The 20508-nt window shown below is 45.3% G+C and overlaps 5 protein-coding genes across 6 annotated transcripts in view; 3 read left to right on the plus strand and 2 right to left on the minus strand.

Annotated features, from left to right (window-relative positions):
• Positions 1 to 10316, plus strand: part of LOC126557175 (uncharacterized) — a 30180-nt gene extending 19864 nt beyond the window's left edge. Inside the window, exons 4-5 of the mRNA XM_050212857.1 lie at positions 8572 to 9959; positions 10044 to 10316. Coding sequence (XP_050068814.1) covers positions 8572 to 9959; positions 10044 to 10252 — 1597 coding nt within the window. The 3' untranslated portion in view covers positions 10253 to 10316. The remainder of the gene's footprint in view (positions 1 to 8571; positions 9960 to 10043) is intronic.
• LOC126557622 (autophagy-related protein 16-1) overlaps positions 1 to 14177 on the minus strand; it is a 238986-nt gene extending 224809 nt beyond the window's left edge. For both annotated transcript variants that reach the window (XM_050213466.1, XM_050213465.1), the window contains exons 1-3: positions 14078 to 14177; positions 13039 to 13806; positions 12823 to 12965 (exon numbers count right to left, since the gene is read on the minus strand). In XM_050213466.1, coding sequence (XP_050069423.1) covers positions 12823 to 12965; positions 13039 to 13806; positions 14078 to 14177 — 1011 coding nt within the window. The remainder of the gene's footprint in view (positions 1 to 12822; positions 12966 to 13038; positions 13807 to 14077) is intronic.
• Positions 14178 to 15194: 1017 nt separating this feature from the next.
• LOC126564796 (uncharacterized) lies at positions 15195 to 15947 on the plus strand. The gene has a single exon (XM_050221910.1). The coding sequence runs from the start codon at positions 15195 to 15197 to the stop codon at positions 15945 to 15947; it is 753 nt and encodes a 250-aa protein (XP_050077867.1).
• Positions 15948 to 16007: 60 nt separating this feature from the next.
• On the minus strand, positions 16008 to 17552 carry LOC126564805 (uncharacterized). The gene is made up of 3 exons (XM_050221921.1): positions 16680 to 17552; positions 16248 to 16618; positions 16008 to 16188 (listed from the first exon to the last, which is right to left on the minus strand). The coding sequence occupies exons 1-3, from the start codon at positions 17550 to 17552 to the stop codon at positions 16008 to 16010; spliced, it is 1425 nt and encodes a 474-aa protein (XP_050077878.1).
• A 514-nt stretch (positions 17553 to 18066) lies between these two features.
• On the plus strand, positions 18067 to 20133 carry LOC126564816 (uncharacterized). The gene is made up of 4 exons (XM_050221933.1): positions 18067 to 18867; positions 18943 to 19319; positions 19412 to 19618; positions 20109 to 20133. The coding sequence occupies exons 1-4, from the start codon at positions 18067 to 18069 to the stop codon at positions 20131 to 20133; spliced, it is 1410 nt and encodes a 469-aa protein (XP_050077890.1).
• The last annotated feature ends 375 nt before the right edge of the window (positions 20134 to 20508 follow it).

Below are 20508 nucleotides of genomic sequence, written 5' to 3' on the forward strand. Positions count from 1 at the left end.
TCAAACGGTTGTCAACAACGGTAAAAGGACGTTTGAGATGCTTCTTTTTTTATTCCACGTCTCTACCACCCAACAATCCTCCCCAAAGAGCATCCACCATCAGAGGCTAGAAAACGATCTGCAAAAACAGGAGTATCTTTTTACCACCTACGGCGATCGTTCTTGTGCGGTTGGCGCCAAATTGCGTGACCGCTGTGGCGATCGCTCTCTGGTCACGTATTGATTCTGCTCGCCGGCCCTCCTACCCAGATTCCTATCATGCGCCAACCGGTTACATTTGGTTCCGATTTACCTCTTTCGCGAAAATTGTTCCTTAATGATCCGGAGCACACAGCCGTCAAGCTGGTAGCACCCGAGCGCAGAACCCGGAGCATCGAAAGGAAGCCGATGCACGTCAGCGAAAAGAAACGAAATGCTTTGGCCAAACATAAATCATGTCCCACACGTCATGTGATATCGCGATTGATCGATCCCCGCGTGTGCCCACCACACATGTTGTACGATGGCAAGGGGAAGGCAGATGGCAGGACATTGGATAGACGTAGAAACCGTAGACGTAGGTCTTAAAGGGTTTTGCCGCCCAGGCAGAGCTGGCGTTAGAGCTTTTAATATGTCCCCCACCAGCCAGCTTCCATCAATCTATTGTTGAGCGGACGCCGGTTGTTGCTTCTTTTTTTTTTTCGTCGACGATACAATCAACGCCATGTCGTGCGCGTGAATCGATCGAAGTGATGTGGGGAGGGTTAAGCGTGTGCAGATATGCACCACCATCTGCAGGCAACGCAGACGATTGTGTGCTTTGCCGTTGAAAATTGAAGGATTTATTCCGATCGTTTTGCGGAACGATCTCATTAGCATAGGGGAAATGTGATAGCACTTCGTCTTGCCGGTTGAGATATTACCGGTCAGCCGGGAACGTTGGATCGATGAGTGCTTTGGCCACACAGCTGTCCTACCAAAGGTAGCGTAACTGTCAACATTCCCGCAGTGCTGTCTGCGATGGTGGTTCTAAATTTACCACTGACGTACGTTAAATTATATTCATTCTGTCAATGGACAGAACGACTAGCGACAATCGACAACGAAGCGAAGAAACAAAGCAATGCTGAACACGAGAAGGATTCGTGCATGGCTAGAAATAAAGCAAAGCTAGCTAGCTGCAAAGACATCTTTGCAGCATCTGCTCGAGTGGCAAATATTCGTCAAAAGCCTTCTCTAACTGTTAAGAAACACACTGTAGTAACTGTTACGAAGATGTGCGGCCAACAACAAATTCCTTCTTATCCGCCCAGGCCCAGATGTGCGCCCGCGTTACGACCTTGTAACTGGTTCCATCGCATACGCACTACTTCTCCAGAATCCGCTCACCGCTGTAACAGTACGTCGGGGATCGTGTTGAAGGGAGGAAAACGCCGGGCCCAGCCTCCGAATCCAGTACACTACCACACACCGTACCTGCTTACTGCTGCACGCGTTTGTCTTAGGACGACGTTCGTGCCGTAAGGAGAGCCCAAAGCAAAGGGTGTACCGGTACTGCTACGTCCCGGTGTGCCAACGGGAAAATAAAAACCCAATCCCAGCCACACACCACCACAAACCGTGTAGACGTTTCGCGCGGAAAGAGAAGGTGTTAATGAAATTGGCTCCCCACAGCTGGATCGTGGTAGCGCAACCGCACCATCACCACACGATCGGCACGCGGGATGAGTTGAAGCAAGCGAGAAACACATCATAGAGAGATGGTACCCCGTTAGCACATTTCTGCTGCGCCGGCGTAGAAAACTCAACATCATTTTCGATTGACCCAATTACAGGCAAAAGGCATCCCACATTCGTTAGACTCCGCGCGCAAACGCTGTGAAACGGGGTGCGCATGTTTACCCCAACATGGACCCGGATCGCTTGACCAGGCGCGGCACGGAAAAGCTTTTGATTACTCAATTACGATTATTCATTATTTATGCTGTGTTACTGTTTTTCTTTATGCTACCGCACAGTAGTATATGGCCGGGAGGCGTTGTTTAGCAAAGTGTGTCCCACACGAAGAGATTAACTTCGAGGCGGTTTCCTGCTCGCGCTAGATAAGCGGGTACTTTTTTATGGGCTTTGAACTGAAGCCTACCGGTTGCTACTTAAACACACATCACAGCTTCCAGCTGTTGTACATTTTACTGCCCAAAACAAAAAGCTCTACACAAACAAATTCCTTCAATATTAATGTCAGTGCGGTGAAGCTAGCAGTTGGCACGAGCCGACCGCACACTGTTAAGGAAAATAAATAAACGCACACTAATGCTAATGATCCAGGTACTTGAGATAGTGACCAATTAATTACTCCTCACTAAACTGATCGCACCAACAGCATCAGGCCAGAGAAGTGTTTGCAATTGCTTCAAGAAACAAGAGCACCATACGGCTAGAGCTGGTTAGGGAACCAGATGTAGGCTGTAATCCTTAGCAAAAATAGAGTACGCGAACAGCGTAGCTGACCCGATATCACGAGACTTGCCATCCAAGTGAAGGTGCCGCCTTTTTTTTTTTTTTTTTGCACGTTGAAAAGATAATTAACATTCCCTCTGTCGTCGGTCTTAGCCGGCCGAGAATAGAAGAGCCGTAGATTACACCTGCGCTACAACAGGCACGAAGTTTTGCACCGTTTTCCACCCGTCGAGCTGAGTGATTTATAGCTTCTCCCAAATGTGTGTGTTCGGCTTACATTTCCGACCAACAACTGACATTAAATTGCAAGAAACGGTTTCGGTTTTCAACGCGCAACGGCGATAAACCGTTGCCACATCCCTTTACCCTCAGGCTTTCGGTACGTTGTTTATGCCTTGTCAACAGCGTTTGTTAAGCCTTACTAGTCCCTTCCCCCCCCTCGCTTAGCCCTTTTTCGTTACATGAGGGATCGGTGGAGTTTTGCAACGAGCGCGCTTGGGACGATCTTATCTAAATTGTTTTCATTCGATATGTTTGCAAGCAAAAACAAATTCCATGAACGCACGATAACATAACAATTCGAGTAATGTGAATTTTGACCCTTGGGCCCACGGCCCACACACTCTCTTTCTGCACATCATTTTTGGTTCTGACGTATGAATTAATTACGTCTCCCAGCGCTAATGGAAACATTATGTAAACCGGTGCTCTAACAAAGGCAAAACACCAAAAGCTTGGGGTAGTTTATCTGATGTACCGTTACACTTTTACAGACTAAGATCATGCGCTCCACAGGCTGCTCGACGAACAGTGCCAGCAGAAAGTGCCAAAATCTCAGCCCATAACTTCAAGCCAGGAGTGACATTTTCCATAAATCGCTGTACACATGCTCGTGCGCCGTTTCAGTAGAAACAGGCTCAAGCTCAATTAACTTCCAGCAACCATCAGCTAAGCACGGTGGTAAATTATGGTACACGGATCAAAGCATGGCAAGTACACACAAACACACTTGTTTGTGGATCTTCGCCAGCGCACACGTAGTAAGGCTTCGTCAAGATCGATTCCGGCAGATTAGAACCACGGCCGCACTTCACTGCCTGTATGTGACGAGGATTCGCTAAGGTCACCGGCATGATGACTTCTGCAGCGAAGCCTCCATCCCGGCCGCCATCCTTTCCGTTACACCATTGTTAGATCGTGTACCAAGGGAACACAGTGTGCGACTATCGGCGGCGACATGACTTCGGTGCTGTGATAACCATCAAGCAGTTAGTAGATCTTGTCTAACCCGCCTGATCCCTCCGCTCCTAACCACGGGTCCCGAACATCCGACCAAGAAAGGATGGCCTGTCGTGTCGTGGCATGTGCGCCCTGTGCGCGATTCCGCTGACATTCCAATTACTCCCCAATCATTCGACGAGATCGTACACGGCACGCGCAAGCAGAAGTTACGGGTAGGACGTTCTTAATGTTCCACCCCTGTCCACCAGTACGTGCTTCCAAAGTGTTTTCCTGAGCGAGAGCTAGAGAGAGAGAGAGGAAGAGAAAGGCCCAAAGGTACAACAACCTGTACCGGACTCATTCTTCATCCACTCGAAGGGTGATGAAGCTTGTCTTATTAGCACAAAATGGATCACATACAAAAGGAACCAGCAGGCCACGCATACCTCTGTCCGCCCTATCCACCCACAGGGACCCTAGTGCACGGACAAAAGCGCGAGCGCCGTGTATCGTAATTGTACGCCGATACGATTCTGCACCGAAATGTGCGGCCCAGCTTAACAGTTCCTGTCTGAGCATTAAAGCATCTTCAAAAGGAATCCATAACAACCTGTTAATTATATTCTTCCCTTGGCTTTTCGGTCCGCGCTGTTGCGGACCGCTTTGTCTAGGTTCGCGCACACACCTTGCGCAAAATCGAGTCGTGCTCGAATTCGATCGCGAACGAACGCTTGCGCAACGCCCTTTTTTAGAACGCTCTTACCGTTCTTAACCATGGATATGCACACACAGGTCCATCACCTTCCGCTTTCAGCAAAAACAGTAATGGGTGGCTTTTGAATGTGGCCGTGTGGCCGGCTAAAGGTGGCTTAGAAGCAGCTGGAAGCCCGTACTATATCATTATTGTTAGACGATAGCAGCATGGAGAAACAATTACTAGTTGAACCACGACCTCTAAGGTGCTCGGTGCAGAACGGGCGAACGAATCGAATGCGGCATGCGGATGCCCGGGCCGGAAACGACTAACTCTCGGTGGAGTTTGCGTTAAGAAGGCGAACCAAAACTGGCCCGATAGGTGGACATCTTTTCAGGCGCAATTGTTAGCAAACAGGGGATACACCATTAAGCGCACTTTGTACCAAAACCAAACTGTACATATTTTATATTTCTTCCTGCGCTATTGCACCGGTCAAACTTCTTCCACCCAGATACCTGGCAAACGTTGCACTCCAGAGCATCATCTCGCGCTCCAAACTCGCTCAACTTCTTTCACTGATAAGAATCTCACCGGGTGGTTGGTTAGCTTTTTCCAATTTGGAGTGTGCCTCAGCTCCATTGTGGAAATGCGACTCTTTGGGCTGAAGCCCCGCGCTTTTTAACACAAACCCTTCTTCTGCTGCTTGTCAATGCGCTTATGAAACCGCGCTCCACCAACGTGGGGTGAAGGAAAGCGTACGTGCATGTGGGTGTGTTTGTACTATGCTCGATTTGGTACCGCGGGCGCGTTCGCGCTCACATGAAGGCAAATAATGGAAGTCGGATAAAAGTAATAACAAGTACAAAAATATCTATCCCCGGATGTACTGCGAACCTATTATTATTGCCTATCTGCAAGCCCATCGCTACCTTCCACGGGGTTGTAGAAGAAGGCCCGACCATTGGGGTGGAGAATCTGCGGGTGGGTTTCCCTTCGTTTCGTGTAGCCGACCTCAGACATTCAACGCCCATTCAAAGCCTTTTTTTGATTTAATAAAGCACCATGCGCTTGTTAAAACTATTGCAGAACAAGCATTCCACGCTGCTGCTTTAGCATGCACCGAACACAGGCACAACAGAGCGAATCGCCGTTGACCACACTTTACATTGCAGGCGGTGCAGAAAGCGTGTGTACACCGTGGCAGTCACTTGATCCTGACTTGAGGTAGTGGTGGCTAGCAAACTGGATTGGCCGACCTAAGAGATCCAAGAATAAGGGGTGGATTAGACTCGTGACAAAAACCCATGCGACAACTGTGGCGACGGCTCTAATGATCGCCAATTATTGCGATCAGCAAACAGAGCGATGCCTCCCGAATCGGTAATCCTTGTGTACACATGACAGCGAACAAATCGTTTGCTGAATGCTCTCACTCACCACACACGCGCGAATCGGTGGAGGGTTTAGCGTAACCGATCCTTCCGACGGATGAATAGCAACAACCCTGCGTCAGAACGGGTCCCTCAATCGATCCATCTTTTCCCAACGTTTTCGCGCGTTCTTTGAGAGTGCCCTGTCCTGTCCAGTTGTCGATAGAAGTCCATCAGTTAGCGTTCGGTTTTGCAGTTCAATCTCCCATCCGTGCGGCCCCGGGTTTGTCGCTGCGTAATCAATCATCAAACGCAAACCACCGGAACGGCACGGAGAATCTATTGCGGCGGGCACAATGTCATCAGCCTTTGCGGCCAAGTCGTGCTACCGGCACCGCCGAAACAGCTCAATTTACACAGTCTCTGGTTCGGTCGGTGATCGAGACGCATAAGTGTCATTATTATTCGCTTCTCGCGGCCTAACTATCATTACTATTATTTGCTGTTCGTGTGCAACCTCTCTCTCCCTTTCCCTCAAGGACGTTCCGGTTCGATGACCTATCCTTCTTTCTCTCTGTCCACCGCGTCTCGGATGGCCGATCAAGCACCCAAACCAATCAAGACGAAACCACGAATTGCGTGTGCATGGTTTTGCGTCCCAGTTCCCCTATACATCGCCTCCCGGGGAACCCACGGATCGACGGTGCGAACGCGAATTTTATGTGTTTTCCATTTCTTTTCACACAATCCCTTTTGCACTGTCGCTTGGCGCAACGTAACACGATTGGACGGTAACGCTTTTACGCCGATATAACTACCAGGCAAGATAGATGAACCTGCTCCTATCTTTTTAGTCTGAAAAATGGATAGGAAATTAAGCAAATCAAAAGCGCTTATCATGAACATTTGGGAACGTGTGGCAACGGAAATGGGCAAACGCGAAACAAAAACACTAAATGGCACCATAGGGTTCTGGCCGATCAGGTGTATCGCTTGGGCTCGCCGTGTGTGCGCGCGCGCGATCGCACGCCACTAGATCAATGTTCGGTGAGTCGCGAGTTTGATCAATGACCTTTCGGTGGGGAGGCCAGCTTCGCTGCTTCCCTTCACCACTGACCAACAAGGATTGTGGTTTTCAAAAATGGTTCTTGCCAATTTACGTTTGTTTTCTCCCTTGTTTTCAATTAAGATTCTGAACTCCATGTGAAACGTTCCGGACTGTGGTCGGATAAAAATCAGGCAACAAAAACTGCGGACGAAGCAAACTCGTTTTTCGGGTCAATTTTATCACGAAATTCTCAAAACTAATTTCACCGAACGGCAAAGGAATTTTTGGTTTTACAATCATTTTACATAACCTTCCCGCTCCGTGGCAACGGTCGGCGTAACTGTTCGGTGCCGCCGTTTTGATTGCGCATAAAATACTTTACTTTACATCTCATCCCCGATAGGAGATGTCATTTCTGCCATCAGGAATAAATTAACAATAAGCTTTATCGAAGAAGAAATATTACAACTTCACGTAAAGTATCGTTTTTTGCCTGATTTTGTTTCTGTTCGTTTTTTATTCTTATCAAAAAGGGGAATGACTCCATTAGACGAACTGAACTCGTCCGTAAGAATCATGATACTAAAATACCTTGGGCAGTTTAAAAATCCTATCACATCAACCACAGCGGCACCTGATTGCTGGCTGAATGAGGGTAGACAAAGAAAGATTATCTGTACGAATTAGCTGGAAAAGAAATCCGCCGCAGCGGAGAAATGGTCCCCGCCACCACCGTGAAATGGAAAGCACCCCAAAAACCGCAGACACCAGGGTCTAGGTCGACTGTTTGCTTTGCGTTCGGGACCACACAATAGATAGTGAGGGTGAGCGACATACTTGTATACGGGGCACTCAGCGTTCAATTTGCTTTGCTCCAATTTGTCCGAACGCCTTCCGGTTATGGGTCAAACTCTTACTCTTAGTCCAGCTCATCAGCCTGTCGAACGGAGCAGACACTATTTGCTAATGCAATCTTTGCATGATGTTGTTTGGCGTTTTTCCAGCGCCAGGACGCAATCTGCGGCGAGCGATCGTACCCGGAAACATATTCGCTGCCCTTCAAAACAACATAGACGACCACGGCTCGAAGTCCAGTTGTAGGCAGGCAGGCTCTGGCTGCATCCGCTATCGATGAAAATTGATCAATTATTATAATTACTACCACACATCGGCGGACACCGCGCAGATGAGACCCTGGGTCTTTGCAACGTAAGAGACCGGGTCCCGCTTAACGTGTCTAGGGGTCCTTTGCTCAGCCTGTACTGAGTTGTACTAGAATTCATTCCCCGTTAGGATCGTTAAGCTCAGTTTCTCGGTTCCCTTTTGCAGAAGCGTTCTGCTTGTCCCGTCCGTTGTTTCTGCATACAATATAGGGCACTACTGTATGCAAACGGATGGCGCAATTGGTGTCGAGATTAAATTTTACTGATTTGAATATGACAAACTCATGTAACGGTTAACGCAGTTGGTGCGGTGGAATGCCACGAGCACACGAGGTGTCAAGACTGCTGCTTTATGAACACAACCCAGAGTCAGAGATCGCTATCAACAGCGCTCATAGTGCAACCGTTACCCGTACCGAGGCTTACTGGGGCGAGATAACTATTTCAAAAACTGTAACGCGATCCTGCGTCCGGGTTAAGGTCATTCCAAATATTGTGTCGAAAACTAACCAACAAAGAATGTTGTCTCGTTATGTTAAAATTTTCCCGAACAGTACAAATCAATAATTCAAACGTTCATTCTCATGTATAATAATGGTTTCTCTTGCTTGTTCTTGTATCGTCCCACTCTAGTTCGGCCAACTTTTACCAGACCACAATGACTTGCGAGCTGTCCGACATGGACCGTATCACGCTAGCTGGATCATCCGCATTCCAGACGAATGACGGTGCCGACTATCTGGAGAACAACTGCGCCGAAGAACCAACCAAGCTGTGTGAATTCAAGCGCCTGTCCGGCCGTATCTTGAAAACGGTCGACTCAGTCTACCAGGACGTTGCCAGCGTGGACGAGTGCCGTGAGCTGTGCCTTAGCTCGCCGTACCGTTGCCACTCGTACGACTACGGAGATACCGGCGATATGGTGTGCCGCCTGTCCCATCACAGCCGTGCCACGCTGTCCGACATTCAGGATCCCTATCTGGACGTACCGGAAGCAGCCACCTATGAGCTATCCTCGTGCTACAACGTTTCGATCGAATGCCGTGCCGGCGATATGATTGCCAAGATTCGTACCTCCAAGCTGTTCGACGGTAAGGTTTACGCCAAGGGTTCACCAAACTCGTGCTCGGTCGATGTGAAGAGTTCGCTCGAGTTCGAACTGCGCATGGGCTACCAGGATATCGACTGCAATGTGCGCCAGAACGGGCTTGGACGCTATCTGAACGATGTGGTCATCCAGCATCACGATACGATCGTAACGTCGTCCGATCTTGGTTTGGCCGTTACTTGCCAGTACGATCTAACCAACAAGACCGTCTCGAACGACGTCGATCTGGATGTTACGGGCGACATTGAACCGGCCCTGTCGGAAGAGGTTGTTGTCGATTCACCGAACGTTGTGATGAAGATTACTACGCGCGACGGCAGCGAAATGATGCGTACGGCCGAGGTTGGCGATCCCCTGGCACTGCGCTTCGAAATCCTCGACCCACAGTCACCGTACGAGATCTTTGTCCGCGAGCTGGTCGCAATGGACGGTGTGGACAGCAGCGAAATTACGCTTATCGATGCCCGCGGTTGCCCGACGGATCATTTCATCATGGGACCAATCTACAAGAGCGCCAACTCTGGCAAGATTCTGCTCTCGCACTTCGATGCATTCAAGTTCCCCTCGTCGGAGATGGTACAGTTCCGAGCGCTCGTCACACCGTGCATGCCGACCTGTGAACCGGTACAGTGCGACCAGGATGACTTTGGCGGTGAGCTGCGCTCGATGGTGTCGTACGGACGCAAGCGACGATCGGTTAACGCTACGACGAGTGCACTGATGGATGCGGCCGTGCGCCATCGCCGAGAAACTACACGTCAGGCACCGCAGGACGATATGCTGCTGGTACAGTCGATCCAAATTACGGACAAGTTCGGATTCGAAAAGCAGCAGGGCGCCAAACCGAAGCTTAGCAGCAGTGAAACCGTGTTCGTCGCCGGCGATGGACAGGGAATCTGTGTCAATGGACTAGGTAAGTATACGTTCATCCACACCGACGGATTGTTTGGCCATAAAAAGCTCATCGTCATTTTCCGCTTGCCCCCCTCTCCACCAGGTCTTATCGTTGCCGGAGCCGTCTTCCTGCTCGGTCAGTTGGCAGTGATTGCCATCTGGACTTATCTGTGGCAGCGCCGCCGAAAGCAGCGTCAGTTCGAGAATGCCTCCATGGGTTCGTCGGTCGTGCCGACCCCAACGCTGACCGGAAGCCGAGCAGATTCTATGTGCAAGCTGTATGACAGTGGTTACGCCGGCAGGCACTTTTAAATCGCACCACGCCAATGCTGACCACATCCCCACCAAAATTCTTGCACCGGAACAGATTTAGATTACAAAAAGGCTTCCCACAACAAAAGTTTGCAAAAGTATTATGAACGCCGTAAAACACAAAATATTGTTCGAAAGCGTTCAAGTCGATTGCATTGCCTGTTGAAGGTGAAAGTAGAATTAGCACTATTTGTACATAATGCAAATCTACTACTTTCGGAATACACATAGCAATCGACGACATCTTTATGATCGTAAGCACTGGGGGAATCTTTGTCCTGAGGAGGAACATTCTGCCCTGTTGCCTTACGACCGCTTGTATTCAATTCAACAAACACGTGGTGGATATACGCAAAAAAATTCCTTTATTTTTTGGATGTGCGCAATTATTATCCTTTAGAACTACTACAAAACGAAGAAAGTGCCTCTAGTGAGCGAGTCTTTTTTTAAAGCGAACAAATAACTCATAATCACATTTAGAAGAAGAAAAAAAAAACAATCATACACCCACAATCAAATATCATTTTATCACACCATTTTCATGAAAAGATCATACAATCGATGAATTAAATCATATTGGAGAAAAGGACGACTAGAATATAAAACAGAGGGACAAATGAGTGCTAAAGTGAATTAGGAAAACAAAGGTGACATCGCTTTAGCAGCAAAACAAAAGGGAACATCGAAACATTATAAGGGACGGGGTTGGTAGGAATTGTGTGTGCGTGTGTGTGCGAGGGGTGAACGCGTAATTGTGATAGGCATTACGAATTAAACGCAAAACAAAAGCTTCTTCCGTTTGTGAGACTGATCTGCATGACTGAACGATAGCGTGAATGAGTGCATTGCCATGCGACTTGTGGGTTTGATCCCAAATTTGCGCGGCCAATGAAGAGTGTGTGCGTGTGTTAGTATTAGTAGCAACTGTTTCGACTAAATAGTGAAAAAGAGAGAAACGAGAAAAAAAAGACAAAATTCAACCTAGCAAAAGGGCGAAGAATTAGGGTGGTAGTAGGTAATACCGATAGGAACAATCCCCCCTCCCCCTATCCCCCATGCAAACCCCCACCAACCGACAGTGGCGGTCGCGGTGTGAACAGGGAAATAGGGAAACATTGACCAATCTGTAGCATTGTATATCCATTTGTCCTTTTCTCCGGACTTTAAGGCCACACTCAGGCCGGCGAACGTTTTAGTTTTTTTTTATTCTTGCTAACGTGTGGCGAGTAGTTTGGGACCGAGACCGAGATGATTCACCGGCAATGAACAACTCAAATGAAACCGAACGAACGCTTTTATTTGAGTTTTGCATTGTGCGATCGATCGGACAGAAAATGTGGACCTCACTCATCGGGAAACAAGTAGCAACCCGATAGGCAGGTCCACTATTTGCCTACGGCTTCGTCTCATGCAACTTTGCCAGCCAGTGGAAATGTGCGGCCTTAATTTTAAGCATTTATCATAATTTATTTTTACTCAATTATCTCTAACTTTTATTAGTTCTTTGAACGCGCGGATCTTTGGCGTCTGAGGGGCATCTTGAAATGGTTTTGTTTTCGCTTTGTAATGTAAAACCGAAACACAAATCATACTCAGTACGCATGGCGGTAGAATATCCCCATTTTACACTCAACTCACTCACAGCTCCCACTGAATACGAGAGAAGAAAAAAAAATCAAAATCAGAAACAATACCCAGCGCATAATCTTCTGCATTACCTTACGTACGGAACTGCCACTAAATGTGATGGCATTTCAACGAATACACATTCGCAACTAACCTTAGCCACAGTAAGAGAGATACATAACAATAGTTAGTAGTCAATAGCAAATCGTCGGCGAAATCTATTTCTAGACGACCGTAAAGGGTCTGTAGCAAGCATCTTTTCTCCGTCAAGTATTTCTTGCAATATTTTAAAATGCATTTTAGTATCGTTCTTGATATAACAATTCAAACTCAAATCAACAACAATTCATAACTACAACATACAGAACAAAGTTATAAAAATCGATAATGGAGGAGAGAAATGATAAAAATTACAACAGCAAAATGCATCACACACTCACACACCTACACCGCATAAAAGTCAAAAAAGTAAATGATAATTTAACTTAATTTAAATGTAATGAAATCAAATTAACATTAACTTAATTGCGCAGAAATAAAACAACCTTAGGCTAGTAGATGAAACCGTAAGTGAAGGTGAAGAAAAGAAATAGGAAAACGTTTACGAAAACACAAATTCCAACCGAACGGCCACGCGAAGCAATCGTATTCGAAAGAATTGCAAACGCGTGTCATAACGCAATAGAGTACTACATACAATACATATGCATATGTTTTCTATGTATTCGCTAGACACTAACATCGCAGAAGAGCAGCGATTCGCATCAGTGGCTTAACCAACGGAACATCGGTTTACAGCGATCAATAGGAAAACGTTACTGTAATGTGAAACATTATTTTAATAAAGTGAATAAAATTAAAAATAAAATCCCTGTGTCAATTTTCTTATGTTTAAACCCCAAAAAACGTATAATGTGGAAAGTTTAATCGCAAATTACACTCACCCTTAATCGATGATCAACGACGGACCACATCCGGCTGGCAGAATCGTTGGAAGCAGCCAAAATCATGGAACCAGTCGTATCAAATTCAACTGAATTAATCCCTTGATTGCTGCCCACTAGCACACCACGCTGTTCACAGACACCTGAAAAAAGGAATAAAATGTGTGATTATTTCCTTTCCGCGTAAAACCATACGGACGAGCGCAGTTGTGTTACCTTTTCCCACGTCCCACAGCTTCACTTTCCGGTCCGCACCACCAGTAGCCACGATACGGTCAATCGGACTCCAGCGTACCGCATTTACCTCACCATCGTGAGCGTCAAACTTAAACTCCACCCCTTCCGGCAGATCGTCCACATCGAACCGATCGAGATCGGGTCCGAGCGAGGACGGGCCCGGAATGTCCCGTATTGCCCGCTCGAGCTCACTTTCGATGCGTGCCTTTTTCTCCTTTACAAACTTATCGTTTTCCTTGTTCATAATCTCGGCATCGCGTGATTTGTATTCCATGAGCAGGTTAAGCAGCTTGGTGTTTTCGTCCTGCACTGTGCGCAACTTGTCTTCGGCCGTATTGGCGCGCAATTGCGATGCTAGCGATTCATCTTTTATCGTTACGTGTGATGCTTTCAGCTCGTCCAGCTCTTCTTTCAACGCGACGCACAGGGCCGCTTTTTCGGCCAGTGTTCGCTCTTTCTCAGCCAGCAGCCGCTGCAAATCGGACAGCTTCTGGTTCAGGGTGATCACCATTTGCGAGTGTTCGCCCTTTCGTTTGTGCAGTTCGGTCAGCTCTTCCTGCTGGGCAAGCACCTTCTTTTCGAGCGATTGTATTTGTGCGTTTGTTATGGAGGCAACGTCCGTCCCGAAACCGGTGCCACTGCCACCGGCCGTTCCCGCCACATTTACACTGTCCCGTATTTTTCGATCAATTTTCAAATCCAAATTTTCCTGTCGCAGTTTGGCGGCCGTATCGAACAGGCGGTTGTCTGAAAGAAAAGAAACGAACGGGAATTTAGTGAAAAATGAACAAAATTAAAAGCCTTCCAACACCATATGGATACAGTAGTGACGCAAAATTTCTTCGGCACTGTATTACGCACACCACTTTCTCTTTTCACTTTCGCGTCCCAGTACGGCGGCAGAAAGCATGTAAGGCGTACGCCCATATTGCACTCGAGCAGGATGTATTACTACGTAGCGCAAAATCTAATTTATTGCCCTGCATGTCAGTGAACCGGGTTTTGCAAGGACACTTACTATAATGTATAATATCAGCAAAGCGTGCCGATTCGTTTTTATTCCGCTCCCGCAGCCTATCGGCAATAACGTCGCGCCAATTTTCCTGCACCTTTGCCATAACGCTTCCTGCACGCTGTTGGCTGCACAAATTGGTTGATAAATGATGACACTTTCTTTCGAAACTGCACTTTTGCGATTGCAAAATTTTGGACGAACTTTTGAACCTACGAACACTTGTCCCGCTGGAAATTCACTAAATTCAACCCAAAATCTGATCGCAAACTTGACACCACATTAAACACAGAACAACGCGACACATTTAGAGGACGAGGTTTACTGGTTGAGGAATATTCACTTCATTTTTCAGACCGTTCAACGTATGAATTTTCGATTTCATAGCCCGATTACACCGCGTAGAGACCCTCACCGTGTGTTTGTGTTTTGATTAGCACTTTGCACCACCGTCCAGGGATCGAGCGGCTGACAGCCGCAGGATGTAAACAAATATCTTGAGAGCTTTTCGCAAATAACCACTTTCTTGCAATTGTTTAAATAAATAAATTATTTTTTTTATCGGTTGGGCTATTTATTCCTTGAAGATGACTTCCAGAAGTTTAATATAATGTAACCTGAACCGTTCGCGACAAACGATTGAAAAATACTTTATACACGCGATACGAGACGTTCGAACTAATGTTCTACTTTAATGTTACTGTTGGTAGTAACCTACTTTGTTAACAATAAATAATGGCCGTAATTACGGTATTCTGGAATTTGGAAATACGTAAACTATAGAAACAAACCCAACTAGTCTGTATTTTTCGAAAATTGTGATAAGTTCAAACACATTGAAATTGGTGAAAATGTTGCATAAACCTTGGGCAATATGCACATCTGTCAAGCATGTTTTTGTATTCGATTTGACAGACTTTCATCGTTAATCTGTCAAGCATTGTTCCCTACAATTTCACTACGATGCCTGCATCACAAAATCCCAACACAATTTATTCAATGTAGTATTGTAACTAGTTTACAGTAAGTACCAACAAACACTACAAGATAAAGTGAAGTTTATTGAATAAAACTTTCTCTCTTCTTTTGGCACAATACCATCAAGTATTAGCATACATCAAACATGACAAGGGATACGACTGATAGAGGAGTGAATAGTGAAACTTCGTCAATACCGAAGGAGCTCGATCAGGATCCTGCCGTAAATGATCCGACCGAGGCCAACCTTAGTTGGTCGGATGAAATTTTAGTAAAATCAGAGATCATTATTTCATCCGATGACACCCTGCCTACCTCTCAATGCCGTTTATGCCATTGCGCGGACCATCTCTGCTTGCCTTTGTTTAATCTACGAGGTGGAACCGAACTGTCGGAAGCACACTTAGAAACTATTTACAGACTTTCGGATATCGCCATTACCTACGAAAAGGATCATGCATCGGTTGTGTGTTCATACTGCTTGTTGAAGATAGAGGAATATACCGCGATACGTGAAGTATGGCAAATGAACAATAACATACCGAAAGCACACGAAAGCAAAGTGCTTGCGAAGCCTGCAGACCTGCACGATGCTAGCACACAAACCACCGACTATCAGATTGCTAAAAACGTTACCACATCAACTGAGGTACGTGCAACTAGCTGTGAGAAGGCTTCGGAAGCAGACCGTTCAACCGTTGAACATAGTGCCATCAATGTTGCGGGAAGAAATAATGAACAAACACAGTGCGAAGTTATCGATGTAGACGAGTACATTTGCTCGAAAGTAAACCTCAAAAGGAGGCGAAGCAAGACTGACCTTATAGAAGAGGTAATGCACTTAGTTAAGAAACAGTATCGAACAAAACCACACACAAAAAATCGTCCAAGTCGCTAGCAAACCCGTTAGCTTCTTTTTAAGCTATAATATGACACATTCAAATTATTGGTAATAAAATTATGCCTGCTCGGCCGGGGGTTTAACTTCGTACATTTCGCAGAAAGTTGGATCCTTCTCAAGCATAATTTTTCGCATCAGTTCGCGTGGTCGCAATTGCCTTCTGCTCACCACAAGTTGCCGGGTTCCGTTGGTATCCTTCCCATAGCTTTGTGATTTCAATCTCATGTTCATCGCAAGCCTACGAAGATAAATAAAATTAAAGTAACAATTTTGTCAAACCAGCGTCACTTTACTCACATGTGGATGTGTTTTCGGTCCTCCTTAGAGTATTGATTGCTGAAAACAATGTGATGATCTTCGATTTTTCCATCGCGTAAATCCATCAGCTTTTGCTTTATCATAGAACGATCCATTTTGCCTTGGGTTGGGTTTGCCGGGGTCGCCTTTAACCCAAGCCCTTTACGACCGAACTGTTGATTTACGGTAACGGGATTCACTATGCCATCGCCGCGAACACCCAAACATCCACCACTCCAACCCAGTTTGGCCAGCAGTTTAAATCCAACGTTGCCCGTATCGAGTTTGTCAGTTTCAGCATCGTCTTGCTCATCAGTGCCCTCTTTCTGTATCACCTCTATACCATCCAGTTCGGTGGCTCGTTTCGTGCGCTACAAGCAAACAAAATGTAGTGAAAATTGGTATGAAGCTAGAAAAAATCCTTCTGCTTACCGTTAACGAATAGCAATGCTGTGACAACACTTGCATTGCATTTTCCATTGCCATTCTCAGTGCGCGCTTTCCATCACTGGCAAGCACTTTCGCTAATGTAGTGCCTGAGGCTTCCACAAAACCTTCGTACATTCCCTGACCATTCGGACGAAAGTTTGCTTCGATCTTTACGCCATTGTTTAGTGCGTTAAATGTGGCCATAGTGTGCCGGAAATTGTTGTTCAAAATAATCAAGTCGTTCCGAAGACAGTTCAACAAGAATGTGGGAATAGCAGGGCTCTGTGCATCGTCGGTCGCCTTTCCAGCCGACGACGTCGCATCAACGTTTGCAGCAATCATAGGGTCTTCCCTGCGTACTTTGGAGGCGGCCGCATCCGAAGCCGAGACGAAGGTACGTTTCAGCATAAATGCACGACTCCGGTGATAATCGCGCCCAATACCTTCGGCAAGCTTTTCAACCATTTCCATTGTTTCCGGAGGATAGCGACAGCCCAACAGTTGCACGTTCATGTATACCTGTGCGAGACACGTGAGTTCGTCCGGTGGCAAAATATGTTGGTTTTTCTCCAAAAATGCACGCCGCAGCTCCCAATGCTCATCTTGTTCGAGCGCGTTTCTGCATTGCTCAATGTTGAATGTAGTTTCTTCGACAGTTTCCTCCACCCATCCAGTATTAGCGTTGGTTTTGCTTTTCATTTTTTGTTTCGCTTTTTTCTTAGCATTCGCTGTGGAACGAGATTCCATGCCGCAAGGAGTCACTTTTTCATTTGGTTTATCGCTTTCCGTTGGCGGCTGTATATTCGATGTAGTCGATACGGGATCGGGAATAGCTGACTGTTTTGTGATTGTGTTTGGCTTACGTTTTTTAACCATTTTACGTTGCATTGAATACATTTATTGATACACACGTTTTTTTATTATTTTGCTTGCAAGATTGTTTTTGTTATGACATTGCCCGAATCCGTCAAACTGTAAACGACCAAGGTAAATATATGTCACGAAGAGATTACCGATTCAGATCCAGATGCGTCATGGCGAAACGGTTATTTCAATGTTTTTTTTTTTTATTTCTTTTTAGTGCAATTTAAAATAATACATACAATAATTGCAAAATATAACGTAAGACCTTCATAACGAATATTAATAAAATGTAGTATTTACATTATGTTCATTGAAGTTCTGCCTACGACTTCCTTTTTGCTGTGCATCATAGTGTAGTTCAACTATATAATCACCTTGAGCTCCTTTGGCTCATTTCGCCAATCGATACGACGTGCCAGCAATACACTAGCGGAGTTGAACATATTTGTTTACTAAACGATTTTAGTAATTAATACCGATTGCATAAAAAAATCGACTTAACAAACAACCTCGTATTGTTGGCATCATGAAATTTAAGGTTTGTGAACGTCAGAAAAGACTCGCGGCTCGGCGGTCATACATAAGCAAAAGACTACGGCGCAGATGGCTTAATCCTTCAGCTCGTCGTAGCAAAATATTTAATGTTTTGCCAGTACGCGATGATAAGGATACAACAGAAGATCACACTAGTAGTCATGAATCGTCTGATGCAGCTGTTAATACTGATTGGGTCATCGATGGATACCGTACCCCGCACGATACAAACTCTCTATGGAACTTGAAGAAATGGTTCATGCAATTGCACAAGGACTGGATTCCGGAAGATGAGCTAGTAACCCTGGCACAAGTATTCGCAAGCATGATAGCATACGGATGCAAATATGAACCCGAGCTTATGGAGCGAGTGACCGAACTTGGCAAGCCTGTGGCTAAAGTTTATTATGAATTGAAAAGTAAAAGAACTTCCTGCGTCCAAAGCAGGGTGCAGGACGAAAACCATACGTCACAGGAAAGCGTGGAAGCAAAAACGGAAGAGCTACTAGACTGGAGGCTATATCCTGTCCATCCATCTCTCACGCTGGACGATGTACTCCGAAACATCGTTGTGGTAAACAATTCACTCAAAGAAACAACGGAATGGTTCGAACGTTTAGGCAGCGGAACGATTTCGATTGCTATCAGCTCAATATCGCAAGGGATATTCGAGGTGAAAGCCTATGCTGCCAACTTTTTCATCAACAAAACATCCGGCACACACCGTAAGGCTTATGCACAATGTGTGGCTGATTTGTTGGAAATCCTGAAATACTACTGTTATCAGGTGAATGTACGTATAAAGGTGGTGCACCGGTTAATGACGCACGCATTTAAATCGTCCTTCCGTCTATGTTCTATTTTGCAGTACACACAGCGGTTTCCCTACCTGAATTACAATGTAGAAAGGCTTCCGAATGAAGCCAGCCATCAACCCGTGTCCTGCATCGAACAGCACAATATCGGTTACCGATTGCTTCAAAAGCTAGGCTGGTCGGGTGGAGGATTAGGGTCAAAGCAGACGGGCATATTGCATCCGATCGAAGTGTGCTTCAAGCACGATCGCCGAGGGCTCGGATCAAAAAAGCGCACGAAAATGTATGGGACGGACATGGCCGAAGACTATTGCCCTATTGATGTACAGTTTTATCATGAACTCATGGATGCGATCCTTAGGCGGCAACCGTACTATGATCTCATCTTTTCACCGGACTTTACCGAGAGCGAACGTATACTTTTAACCAGGTAAGTAATGAGATGGTCTGGATGCCGGTCAGAATTGACTATCTTGCTATGAGTTAAGCAAACGTCCTTTATTAACATCTATCCGTACACAGGTTAGCAGTGCAGCGAAGGCTTCGATGTGAAACACGAATCAGCGAAACTGGACAAACTCAGTTTGTGGTCAAACGCTATCCTTTACCACCGCATGTCGTCCTTACGCAGGTGCTGGTAGAAAATCATCCGCTCGTGTCGAAGTACTATGAAGTTAAGCCACCCAGGATGTTCCAGTCGACCCTACACAGGTGCATTGGTTTTATACGGTAAGTGCAGAATTAAATGTTAAGCCCCTTGATCTATTCAGGGTAAGCTATCGTATTAGAATATTTTGGTGCATAATTTTAATTGATAGGAAAAGCTTTAAATCTCTGCTTCATGATTGATAAAATTGTTTTGATGATAATGGACACATATTTAATTAAGGTACTTTGTTATAGGATGTTTTCAGTTTACAGGACCTGAAATAATCATCATTCGTGATCATCTTACTCTCATCCATCGTTAAATTTTCAACTAAAAATCATTTGTTTTTTGTTTACTATTATTTACTCTCTTTTTTGTTACTTTTTTCTAATTACTTTTTATCAACTTCTACAAACAATTTACCAAACATATCCTCTATAACGCATTTTGTTTTTAGCTTCCTTTCATATCTCTAAGATATTTTTACTATACGCTCGTAATTAGCCCAATTGATATTATCTCTTTTTTAAATATTAAACTAATTGTGATCCAATTATATTTCCTTGGTAGATACTATCATTGGATTGATCATTAGAAAAGTAGTTTGCAAAACTTTTATTTCAAATTTTAGGTAACAGTATGAACACATTTTGAAAAGAAAATGTTAAAACTATCTGAAAGTCTATTTTTATAATAAAATAATAGCAAAACAATGTGCAACGAATGTAATAAACATTTATTTCGATAATTTAAAGCAATAGATGCAAGCATTCAATGCAATGTGATGCGTCGGGCCCTGGAACAAACAGCTAGGCAAGAACATTGGATAGGCTGCTTGGAGAAAAAGGCATACACTGAATATTATTAGCTTCAGAGCGTTTCGAACTAAAGAACTAAGTATGAAAACAGTACGTTTTAGTTTAGAATTCGTTACATTTTTAGTTAACCTTAGAGGGAAATCTTGTTACGA

Source organism: Anopheles maculipalpis, chromosome 2RL, assembly GCF_943734695.1.
Source record: "Anopheles maculipalpis chromosome 2RL, idAnoMacuDA_375_x, whole genome shotgun sequence".
NCBI lineage: Eukaryota > Metazoa > Arthropoda > Insecta > Diptera > Culicidae > Anopheles > Anopheles maculipalpis.